The 12,208-nt window shown below is 55.6% G+C and overlaps 1 protein-coding gene across 4 annotated transcripts; it reads left to right on the top strand.

Moving 5' to 3' along the window:
• Positions 1–1,888: 1,888 nt before the first annotated feature.
• LOC106033135 (adrenocortical dysplasia protein-like) lies at positions 1,889–12,171 on the top strand. 4 transcript variants are annotated; one of them, XM_067004610.1, is made up of 14 exons: positions 1,889–2,047; positions 2,177–2,306; positions 5,310–5,434; positions 6,022–6,112; positions 6,258–6,337; positions 6,497–6,625; positions 7,239–7,273; positions 8,113–8,267; positions 8,511–8,598; positions 8,946–9,026; positions 9,637–9,735; positions 10,035–10,807; positions 11,235–11,311; positions 11,571–12,171. In XM_067004610.1, exons 1-14 carry the CDS (start codon positions 1,998–2,000, stop codon positions 11,632–11,634), a joined length of 1,977 nt encoding a protein of 658 aa, XP_066860711.1. In that variant the 5' UTR covers positions 1,889–1,997; the 3' UTR covers positions 11,635–12,171. The 4 variants fall into 4 exon arrangements, with proteins under 4 accessions (XP_066860711.1, XP_047934701.1, XP_066860713.1 ...); XM_048078744.2 differs by having other exon boundaries at positions 1,890–2,047; positions 6,581–6,625; XM_067004612.1 differs by lacking the exons at positions 1,889–2,047; positions 5,310–5,434 and having other exon boundaries at positions 2,174–2,306.
• The last annotated feature ends 37 nt before the right edge of the window (positions 12,172–12,208 follow it).

Below are 12,208 nucleotides of genomic sequence, written 5' to 3'. Positions count from 1 at the left end.
CCCACTGCTCCTTGGCTCACATCTGTGCTGGTGAGGCAATGGGCTGACCTGAGCGGAGATGATGGACCGAAGTCCTAGCTGTCTTCCAAAGACAACATTTGACTGGTCGTCACAGGACTTTTGGGGCAGGACCTCCTGCTGTGCCTAAACCAGTGGATGAGCACCACCAGTGTGTCCACACGGGCTGCTTAACAGCTTGCAGGCAAGGATCTGAATGTAGCACAAGCTCCCCAGGTGTTTTCTGCTGCAGCACGGACCGCACTGTGCAAAAGTTGTAACAGCAGGAGGTGTTCCTGGAGATGCAGAAATGGTCGTGTAGGAACGTCTTCTGCACCCATCTAAGATAGTTAGGAGATATCGTGTGGATAGTTTAAGAAAATTAAGAACAGCAGATCATGTGTGTGCCACAGCAATCAGGCGGGACCGGCTGGGTGCAGGCTGGGGGAATCTCCCCTGCGCCGACTGGAGATGCTGCTGCAAGAGAGACTCCTGTCACCATCTGCACAACGACCAACCATCACATTAAGAGATTTGCTTCTCTGTTAACTTCTGTGGAGATCCCAATAAACTAGGTTGCTTGTGTTCTGAAGCCAAACACTTGCTGTCTGCTCCTCTGTGTGGCAGGAACTTGTGGCATTTCAGGGACAGCCAGTGCACGCTGTACTCAGCCGGGTCCCTCACCCCAGCCTCCAGCCTGAGGGCCAAAGGAGGCCGACTGGGGCAAGCCATGACCCTCACGGCCCCAAGCAAGGAGGGACTTCAGCCTGGCGAGAGACCTTCTGTGCCGCCAGGCATCTTCCTGCGACACTTCATCTGTGAACAAGAAGCCGAGGGCCTGTGCTCGGCCAACAAAGGAACTCACCGTACTCTCTGCTGTGTCAGTGAGGTTCGCAAAGCCCTGCCTGGAGGAGGCATTTGCTGTCCCCTTGGCTTCCTCCCAGGTGGGCTTTGCTGCCTGACTGCGAGATTTGAGCACCTACATGGTGTTAACATAAGAAGAGATGGCAAGCAGGGAGGACGATCCTTCCAGTGGGCAAACGCCTGTGGAGGACTGGTGCTAGGGCAGCTGAGGAACCCCTGGAAGCATGGGGAGATGTGTGAAAACACAGCTTTTCAGCCATTTCAGGCTGGCTGTCAGGAAGAGGTTCTTCACCAAGAGGGTGGCGGCGCACTGGAACAGGCTCCCCAGGGCCGTAGTCACAACACCAAGCCTGTCGGAGTTTAAGAAGCGTTTGGACTGTGCTCTTATTCTTGTGGTCAGAACTTTTGGAGAACAAGTCTTACGAGGAGCGGCTGATGGAGCTGGGATTGTTCAGCCTGGAGAAGAGGAGGCTCAGGGGAGACCTCATCGCTCTCTATAGGTACCTTAAAGGAGGCTGTAGCGAGGTAGGGGTTGGTCTATTCTCCTACGTGCCTGGTGACAGGACGAGGGGGAATGGGCTAAAGTTGCGCCAGGGGAGGTTTAGGTTGGATGTTAGGAAGAACTTCTTTACTGAAAGGGTTGTTAGGCATTGGAATGGACTGCCCAGGGAGGTGGTTGAGTCACCATCCCTGGAGGTCTTTGAAAGACATTTAGATGTAGAGCTTAGTGATATGGTTTAGTGTAGGACTTGTTAGTGTTAGGACAGAGGTTGGACTAGATGATCTTAGAGGTCTCTTCCAACCTAGACGATTCTGTGATTCTGTGATTTTGGGTAGACCTGTGTGGGGCCAGGAGCTGGGGCTCCATGATCTTTATGGCTCCCTTCCACCTCGGGAGATTCTGTAACTCGCTGAAGAACGACTAAACGGCAACCAGCAACGGCCGAACACCAGGAAAACCCCGGCCGGGGCCGGGTCGCGGGGCCGGGACCGGGAGCGGGGGACGTCCCGCGGGCACAGCCCGGCCCCCTCAGCCCCGGGGCCATCTCCCCGCCCCCCCCGAGCCGCTCCGCCCCGGATGCGGCGGGGCCCGGCCGCGGTTTCTCTTCCTGGGCCACGGCGGTGGCGGACGGGCTATGGCGGCGGCCGCTTGCTCGGGCGGGGCGGCCGCGACGCCGGGGGCCAGGTGAGGCGAGGCCGGGAGGGCCTGGGCCGGCTCCGTGAGGAGGCTGCTGCGGCCGGCGGGGAGCGGAGCTCGGCTCCTTGTGTTCCTCCTCCTCCCTCCGACCGCGGCGCCTCCTGTCGCCCCTCGCAGGTTCGTGTACGAGAGCAAGAACTTGTCCGCCCCCAAGGTGTACGTCCTGCAGCCGTGGATCGCGAGCCTGCTGGTGAACTACGAGCAGCGGGACGCCAGCGGGGACCTGCTGGCGGGGCAGGTGCTGCGGGTAGGTGCCGAGGGGAAGCCGCGTTCCCGGCAGCTCTGCCCAGCTCGGTGCCCGAGGGCTGGCGAGCCTTCCTCCTCCACACCTCCGCTTGGCTTTGGAGGCGGAGGAGCTCTGCCCTTCTCTGGTGTCTCGGCTGGGTGTTGCACCCCTGCATGTGCTTTCTCACACGGAGCCCGCAGCCTCCCCTCCTGTCTCCCGCCTCCTGCTCTGCTTCGCCGCGCCGCTGGGTGAGCGCAGGCAGCGGGTGCCGGGGGGTCTGGAGCCCCCTGCCCTGCCTGGTGTGAGAAAAATCTCAATTTTCTTCAGACAGGATCTTTTGTGAAGCTGTTTTATTCGCGATTGCAAGGGCGGGCGTCCTGCCAGTTAGGAGCGCATTATAGTAAACAAAGCATAACCTTCTATCCCCTATTACCCGACGCCTGATCACCTCCCCTGTTTCCTCATTAGCTGAGTACTACAGGTTCACAAGCTGCTCAATGCTCCTCTATACCATATATGTACAATTTTTCTTTTTTTCAACCCTTTAATTTCTCCCTTTTCCCTTTTTTTTCCCCTTTCTTATGTTTTGAGACCCTGTGATCTTTGTTTTACTGTTCCCACACTGCTCATCCTGTTTTTCTCAAGCTTCCGCCTTATTTTGGACCAGTGAGGCCTTCTACTCTCCACTTACCTACTTAGCATTTCTCCTTATTGTGGCTACACAACTACCTTGGAATACAGAAAATTAGTTCTCTACTGCAAAAAACACAACTTAGTTTCTCACGCTGGGGCCTGGAGGGACCCCGAGCCGTTCCTCTCCTCCTCCCGCAGGTCCTCATGCCCTGTGATTCAGGCTGTGGGGCTCCTGGTGACAGGACCTGCTCCTGTGCAGCCCCTGGAGAGCTTTTGTGCTGAGGCTTGATCGGTGATCTACCTGAAGTGTCAGGAGAAAGCCGTAATGAGGGAACCCTTGTCGGTCTGAGGCCTGCTGGGTGACATAAATGAGGAGGACACAGCCGAGCTGAGTCGGTGCTGCTGACTCCTTTCAGACGGTGCTTGGAGGTGTGATGCCCTGCTAACCCCCTTTGTCTCTGCTGCCCAGCAGCAGCCCACTTTGGCCAGGGAGGAAGGGTGAGAGCTGCTTGTGGATGTTTGCCCTTGCTCTTCCACCTCACGGCGAGCACTGTGGAGAAAGGCGGGCTGAATTATCATTAGCTGTGGACTTACTAATGTAGTCAGGTAACTACGAGTTGTGTGAGTAATGTGGTTATATTAATATATAGATAGCTGAATTACTAACTGGTATCCTCTGATGCTTCACAGTCCCCTCTGTGATGTGGCTAGTGGGCTGTGTTTTGGAGAGGTTGGATGAAGATGCTGTGAGACACCCAGCCGCACAACTGGATGTGAGATTGGCAAGGGCAGGACGTGCAGTTTCTTGTGCTCGGTTGTGATTATGGTCTGGCTGCTGGAGAGTTGTACCCTTACAGGAGAAGGATGGCAAAAGATGGATATTGTCTTTTTTTTTTTTTTAATGGAAGAAGAGATGAGATGGGGAGAAAAACATGACAGCTAGCAGGAAGACCCTGTGTTCCTGTTCCTGACCCCATCTGAAGATGGGGAGGTGGTGAAATCGCTGGTTCCCCGCTTCCTGGCCCAGTCCCTGCTCCCTGGTGGGGGATCTTTTTCTCTGGGATGATGGAGACCCAGCTGTGAGTGAGCATCTCCCTGCTAGGGCTTGAGGAATTAATGGAGAGAGGTGCCTCAGTGTGACTACTCCAATCTGCAGCCACCTGAGTCCTGAGCAATTAATGAAGGTTGAGAGTGTTGAGCAGCCGAGCCTTTCCCCTGGTTGCTGTGGGCCCCAGTTATGCCTAACTTCTTCCTTACCTGTTTCGGATTTGTAACTTCCAAATCTACCATTTTTATTTTTATTTTTATTAATTTTTATTTTCTAACCAGTCCTGTGAGCAGCTCTGTCTCTTGCTGGTGCCAGGGCTCTCGTGCAGCGCCTGCTAAGCCAGTCTGCCTTGGCTGGAAGTCGAACAGTTGCACATGATGAGCAAGCACGGGGTGGCCAGGCTTTGGCCAGAGGCTGAGGGGACGCAGCAAGCACAGACTGGTGAGCTGGTGAGCTGTCACGTCCTTGAACCCAGCAGTGAGCGTAAGCCTGGTCGGCTCGTACAGGGAGGTTATGCAGTAGGATTGTTGGGCTCACTGACAGCACAAGGTCCCAGCTGGCCACAACTGATCTTTAGAGCGTGGTGGGCGACACTGCTCTTGATGCTGGTATTCAGAGTTGCTTCCCTTTGTCGCTTGGCTGGTGGATGACGGGGACAAGAGCATCTTAAACGACACGTGTGCGTCTTTTGTCAGATGCCAGTGGCATTTGTGCATGGTGTGACATGCGATTTCACGTCCCCTCTGTGAGTGAAGAGCATGAACCAAACCATAGGTGTGTAACAGGGGACTGCAGTGCTTAGGGCAGGCCAGGACCGACCCACAGCTCCCAGCCTGCTTGTCAGGTATGCGTGGGACTTGGAGAAGCTTGTTGCATCCATCAGGGCTGGCATTGATCGAGTGTGTACGTGGCTTAGTATCAGCTCAGGGTTGATACACCAGGAACTTTGTAATTCTGCTAGTTACTGCTGCTCTGTCTCTCCCTTTGCTTTGTTAGTGCATGTTGCAAGCCTGCCCAGCCCCTTTTGCTTGAATTCCTGCTGCTGGGTTGAGCAAAAAATGCTTGGTTGTGCCTTCTCTCCCCTCTTACTGTTGACCACTCTCTCACACAATGCAGCATGTCCCTTATCGTGTCTTGGTGTTGAGCCTGCCTGGTCCTACCAGGAGGCATGGGCGCATATAGCATCCCTTGGCCCGGGGGCAGTCTTTATCATCTGGCTTCACAGGGAATGCTGAACTTCTCTTCTAAAAGTCCATGCTCTCAGCCAGGCACGGTGTGCTCTCCTTGTTCCCTGGTAAGTCTGTGGGTGACGTTGTTTTCCCCCCTCCCCAATGTTTTGATAGGTTTTGAGTGACTCAAGTGCTCCAGACCAAGCTGGAGCACTCCAAGATGCTGAACTACAAGTCTCAGATGGGTCCTACTACATCCGAGTGGTCATTACAGCTGAAGCTCTGCGGGCGGAAGAAAAGTGGGTTCTGTCGTGACTCGGCTGTGGCTGGGACAGCTGCTCTCCGCAGCTGCTAGTGGGGCTCCTGCCTGGTCTTTTTTCAGGTTTTGTTAAGCCTAATCAATAATGGGGTGGGAAATCTGTGTGAAAGAGGCAGCTGCTGCTAGATGGGGCCAGCTGGAACTCTGGCACTTGGTGCTCCAGTTATGGCTGGTTAGGAAGTGCAGGGATCGATGGCAGAAACAGTGATGCCGTATTAACATGATCAGAAATGACTAAAAAGCCTTTGCGAAAGGAGTTGGAGTGTTAACCATGGTATCCTGGGCTGCTCCTTCAGTGCCAGCAGCTTTCCACAGCTTTCCTGTTTGGACATAACCTCTCTGTTTTTCAGCTGGGGCAGTGACTGGCTGGTTGCTGGTATCAGAGGCAAGGATAAAAAGCAGCTCTCAGCATTGTGCTGCGCTCAGTCCCTGACATTCGTGCTGAGAAATATTCCAGCATGCCCCCATGTGGTTGGCATAGCTGTAAGGGGAACCCCATGATGTGTCTGGGTGGTCTGACTCCATTCTTCATCTCTCCAAGGTGGTCCTTTTCTGCTCTTTTTCTAGCACCCACATTCATCTCAGACTTTCCAGCCTTGTTTGTAGAATTATCGTCTTGCAAAAGTACACAGTGTGTTTCCGGGAGGAGGCCAAGCTGGTGAGTGCCCTGCTGAATGGAAGTAACTTGCTGAGGCTGGAGGGTTGTTAGCAGGGCTGGGCTGGGTGCTCACCGGCCCTGAAGTGGCAGGGAGCAGAGCTGTGGCCGCTTGCCTGTGCCTCATGGGCTCCGTTTACCCCAACAGGAGGACTGCGAGTTTTATCTCACCGCCCATCAGTTCATCGTGCTGCCCATGGAGAGACAGAGGATGGATTCGTCAAACGGGTACGTCCAAGGTGCAGGCTGGGGCTCGAGCTGCTGGTTTGTGGGGCTTGTGCGCCTCCCCAGAGCTGAGCAGCTGGTGTCTGCCACACCAGCAGTACCAGGCTAAGAGATCTGCTGCTGCAACCTGGTCGTGATAGAGATTTTTTTGCTCTTTGACAGAGGAATGTCTGTGTTGGAAGCTTTGAAGGAACGCATGCATGGGAGGAAGTGCCACATCAGTAACTGTCTTCTCTGTTGTTGCAGGAACCACGAGCCCTCTGTGCTACAGAAGATAAAGGAGCTCTGGCTGTAAGTACAGGGCTGGCGATTGCCAGGGAACATACACAGACACCACGATGAGAGCGTGCAGGCTCTGAATGTGGTTAGCGTGGGCTGGCAAGGGCAGGTACGTTGTGGCAGTTCCTTGTTAATCTGTGGGACTTGCTGCCCTGGGATGTGACAGAGCTGAGTAGAGAGTACAAAACGAGTCACTGTCATGGGTGAGAGCCTGCTGACACAGGATTCTGCCCAGTGCTGACACTGACTCCAACCCCAGCCTCTTAAATGGCAGAGCTGGAAGAAAACACCTCTGGGGAATGTGTTCCTACCAGCCTGGGGCAGCGTGTCTAAGTGCATGTTCGTTCTTCTCTCTGGCCTCTCCCAGGGAGCCCCAGTTCTGGAGATCTGGAGGGGTCTCCACTGGTCTGTCCTCAGGAACGAGGCTCCTTCCTGGGTATTAGAGGGATACTGAGAGGAGCCTGGGGCTGGAACCGGCCCCAGCAGGGAATCCGCTAGTTCCATGAGCCTTTTCTCCCAAGACGGAGTGCTCAATCTGTAACACTCTGCAGCAGAGAGCTGCGAAGGGCTGCTGGCTTGCATGTGCCTTGGTCCTAACCATTTCTCTTATCCTTGGTCATTGCAGGAGGAGTCTCTCTCTGGGGACTGCTCCCAGCTCAGGTAAACAGTTGTGGGGGGCACACAGGGCTGTGGCTGCCTGCTGGGGGCTCGTGGCCCCTCTGAGCATGGTCTGTGTTAGGCAGATGTAGCACAAACGCAACCAAACGTGCCAGTGAGCTGAATGACAGGGCACTGTGCCTGCCTCAGCCTGGCTCACCCTGGTTCTGCTGGCAGACTTGAGCCTGCTCTCGCCCCAGAGATCAGGGAGGGTCTGCCCTTGGCTGCTCAGATAGCAAGAAGCAGCATTGTGTGTGTTTCCTGCAGGAGCCAGGCTCAGTCCCACCCACCCAGGGCACTAGCACAAAGCCGTGCTGCTAAGCCTAAAGCAGGGCACGTTGGTGCTAGCAGTTAAAACAGCACAGGCCGTTGCATGCCCGTGCTGCTGCTCCAAGTAGTGAGAGGCTGGAGAAATTGCCCCAGAGCTCTGCTTCAGGGGCTGCCCTTGGGCTGCAGCGTGAAGGGCTCCTTGAGTTCCCCATTGCCCCTTCAGTTCAGGAAGCTGCCTGCATGTGTGAGCTGACTCTAGCTCCGAACACACCTTTGGATTTCCTGTGGTCCTGGCGGGGTTGTCTGACCAGAAGCAGTGGTGTTATCTTTTTCCTATCTGCTTCCATGCTCTGCTTCCGAAATGGCTGCCTGATGTAATCCTTGTAGTGTGTTAGGAAGGTATGTGAGGACCTCTGTGGATGGGGAGAAAAAATGCAGGAAATGCAGCTTTGTGTTTCCATGGGTTTGATCGCACCTGACAGTCATGCAACAGAAAGTAAAATCATTTGCAAATGAGGCTTGCCTGAACCGAGGTGTCCCTTCCACTAACGTGTGTGTTGTTCTTGCTTCAGAGCCATCCATCTCACAGCTGATTGATGTGATAGGACAGAACCAGCTTGAGACTTTGAAGGAAAGTGCTGAGGAATGCTTGGATTTACAGGTGTCCAAAGAGACAGAGAAGGACAAGCTTCCTGTGACGCAGTGGGAGGCAGAACTCAAGAAAGAGGTCAGTCCAGCTGCTGTGAAGTGCCTGATGTGGAGCTCTCTCTGTGACCGTCTGAGGCAGGGCTGTGACAGCTCGTGGTGGGGATCCTGCTCTGGAGGAGTGGGAGAAGGAAGGGGAAGAGCAGTGGGCAGAACTGGAGGTTTGCTGGAGAGCGAGACGGTGTTCAGCTGCCAGCTGTGGGTGAGCTCCTGTAGCTTGAGTGAGACTGAACAGCAAAAAAACAAGTAACGTTTCTCATTTCAGCCACGTGAGGACACCTTCATGGTCCCAGCCAACGTCCTGGTAATCCCTCCTGAGGAGGGGGTGGTTGATGGTGATGCTTCTAAGGCAGGTGAGTGCTGTGGCTTCATTTGGAGGGTAGGCAGGTCAGCAGTTCAAAACCCAATCAGGTGAAATAAGGGACTTTTTTGTGGTTATGGGCTGAGCACAACAGTTGGACACCTAGAAGGTGGAATTTTGAAAGCTGCAGACCCCAGGATTGCAGAACACCCTGAGAAGTTCTTCTGTAGGTCCTGAGCCTGCTTGGCACGTTCCTTTTCTTGCTATCTCATTCCTCAGACTGCTGAGGTGCTGGAAGTGCTGCCAGGTGCCTAAGATGTCTGGGAAGGGGAAAAGAATTCCTTTGCTCTGGCTGTGCAGTGTGCTGGTGTGTGAGCAGCAGTGTTCCTTTCATTGCAGATGCATGTGGAGCATCTTCTGAGAAGAGCAACTATGACAGGACGGTGCCAGGCGACCAGAGTGTCATGTCGCAGCCCAGCTGTGAGTAGTGGGACATGCAGATCCCATCCAACCTCTTAATATTTTCCTCTGAAGTCTGCTCAGCCCCTTTTGTCCTTGCATTAAGCAGAGGAGGTACCAGCAGGGCCAGGTCTCTGGAAGACCAGGACTCCCAGCATTGAGTGAGCAGGGAGCAGTCCCATTCCTGCATCCTGTCCTGGGCAGTGCAGGCTCTGTTCCAGACGCAGCAGAAGAGGGCACCTGTGTGTCCCTCATGAAGACCAGGTTCACAGGTCACAGACCATGAGCAGCTCCCATGAGGTTTCTCACCTCTCAGGCTCTAGGGTGGAGAAGGTGGCAGCTGCAGTTACTGGGAGCTGTGGGCTCCAGCTGTGGCTGCCTGGCTCTGATTTTGCCTCAGCAGCGAGAGGCCGGTCACTCTGCTAGTCCCACAAAAGAAAGGAAAGGGTGCAAGGGAAGGCTTTCCTCCTGCCTGCATGCTCTCCGGGCACTACCTGGCTCTCCACTACCTGGATGAGGTCTTGGTCTGCACAAGCTCAGAATTCTTTTCAGCCGTCGCAGGGTTGGGAGTAGACAACAGCTTTCTTGGTTCTGCACCGAGAAATCACTCACCAAAATCACTTTTCTGCAGCTGCAGAGTCGACAGTGGTGTCAGGGAGCTCAGAGGCATCGCTGGACAATCCTTGGAACATGCTTCCCACGATGTCTTTGACTCTGACCTCTTCAGAAGGTGAGTCTCCTGCTGTGTGGAGCACACACACTTTGCTGGGAGCAGACAGTCCCTCTCCTGTTGCCGCATGAATGCACAGCTCCTCCTTGGCTCTGGCTTTCTTTCTCCTGGCTAGAAAGTAGTGCTGTGCCCATCTGGTGTCCCCAGTGGTCCCATTTTCCTGTACCTGCCTTGTTGCAGCTCTGATACTTGCCTGCCCTGTCTAACGTACTAGGACGGGTCCTGCTCCCGTGTGTTACCACCAGCAGCGTGCCCCTTGCCAACGTGACTGTGTTTTTTTTTTTTTTCTCTTTTACCAGAGCAGTCCTTTCAGCACAGTTCTCCATGCAGGCCGGAGGCCCAGCAGGATGTGGCTGCTGACAGCAACACCCCCGACCTGCTGGAATCGTGTAGCCGTGACTCTTCCCAGGGCTTGCTGCAGGCTGACCCGGTGCAGACTTCCTCTCCCTCGCTGCTCTCCTCGTATGGCAGTATCAGTCCTGTGAAGGCCGGCACGAGCCGGGCAACATCAGCTGCAGAGGCAGCCTGCACTTCCCCCTGTGCTGCTCGAGGCCCGCAGGTATCAGGGGACTCCCAGGCCAACCTGCCGTCTCTCTCTCCAGCTTTTCCTGTCCTGCCCGGCAGCCACCTAGCATCCCATACCGAAGGGGTGCCTCACCGGGAGCAGGCAGACTCCAGCGGCACAGCTTTCCCTCCAGACATGCTGAAGCATCGCCTGGCTCATGCCAGGACCCAGGGAGGAGAAGCCCCAGAGGAGAGCAGGAAGGCTGCGGGTGCCAAGAGGAAGCTGTCGGTGGGAGGTGGCCCGGCACTGCCTGACGGGCGGAGGTCCCTCAGTGGACTGCAGCAGAAGCAGCCTCGACGAGGTGCCTCGTGGGGCACAGGGGGAGAGGTGCGCAGGAAGCTGGAGTCCGTGAGCACAGGGGGAGCAAAGAAGATCAGAAGGGAGGAGCGCAGGCCACAACGCAGAGAGGAGTCCCCAGAGGAGGAAGAGGAGGAGGAGGAGGAAGAGCAGGCAACCTCAGTGAGCGGCCCCAGCTCCAGGCCAGAGCAGCACAGAGTTCTGCAGCCGGTAAAGATGAAGCAGCTGGTGGGATCCCATGGGCCTGACGTGGCCCCAGGGGAGCTTTGTGTCCCCTTGTGTCACACCCCCAGACCTTTCCTCACCCCTGTGATGGTGCCTGGCTCTGTGGGAGATGAGCAGCTGAAAGCAGGCGTCAGCACAGGCTGTGGCCCCACCTGAGCCAGCCCTCCTGGCTCCTGGCAGGGCAGAGCAGGGCTGCGGGGTGCGGGGAGGACCCCTGCCACCTGGGGCGCTGGGTGAAGGGAGCTGGGTGGGACCCAGCCCTCGCTGGAGCCTCTTCCAGGTCTCCAGGTGAAGTAAGAGTGGAAGGGCAGGAACTGAGGGAGGAAGGGAGGGACCAGAACGTTTCTGTGGGCCCATCAAGCTGGCCAGCTGCATTCCAGCACCAAGCTCACTGTCCTCTTTGCTTCTGCAGTACGTGAAGGAGAGGCCGCTCCAGTACAAATACAAGGCCCCAAGCCCTGAGCTCTGCGAGCAAATAAGATCTGTCAGGTCAGTGCAGCGATGGACCCTGCCATCTCCCAGCCCTGAGCCCTGTGGCCACAGCTAGCCACTGCTGTCACCCCCGAAGCCCGCTAGCCCCATGGCACCTGGGCACTCCCCCCTGCAGCCCAGGGGGTCCCTCTGGCCTTTCCAGCTTCCCTGCACCGGGTCCTGAGCTTGTTCCTCCCCCCTGCAAGCCTGCCTGGGCACCGTTGTGTGTTCCCAGCTGGGTTCCCTTCTCATCCTGGCTCCCGTTTTGGTTTTGCAGGATCTCCGAGGCAATGCTGAAGTGGGCGTGCTGGATTCTCACAGACAGGGACGTGGATGCCTGAGCTGAGACCACCTGGAGCCCAAGTGTGCTCTGAGCAGCCTCTTGTCTCATTTCTTGATCGGTTCAGCAAACTGCATGGGAAGAGTAGGTGGGGGGAGGGGGAGGGGACCAAGACCCCTGTCCCTAAGGCGGGGGGGCTGGCCTGGATTCAGAGACCCTGGCTCCAGCGCGGCCAGAGCCATGACCTGCTGGAGGCCAGCACCCCCAGCCCAAAGAGGGGGAAGGCATCTGTTCAGGGACGCTGGAGCGCATGAGCTGGGCTCACTCCCACCTCAGTACCATGCTGTTCCTGTGATGTTCCTATCACAGCTTGGAGCAAACAGCCTGGCCTGGCACATAGGAACAAGAGGGACCAGTTCCCCCTGTACCGTGGGCAGATACAGCTACAAGGCCCTAGCACCTGCTCCCTGTCCCAAAGCCAGTGCAGTAGTTTGGACATTTATCGATTGGTTTTGATAGGGTTCTGCACAGTTTGTTAAAAAATATCCTGCAAGGTTATGCTGTAGAAATTAAAAATAAAAGTCATATATTTTTTAAATACACAGCTCTTGTATTAAAAAAAAATAGGGAAAGAA

The sequence above is a fragment of the Anser cygnoides genome, chromosome 12 (assembly GCF_040182565.1).
Source record: "Anser cygnoides isolate HZ-2024a breed goose chromosome 12, Taihu_goose_T2T_genome, whole genome shotgun sequence".
Lineage (NCBI taxonomy): Eukaryota > Metazoa > Chordata > Aves > Anseriformes > Anatidae > Anser > Anser cygnoides.
This window is presented reverse-complemented; position numbering and strand designations above follow the sequence as displayed.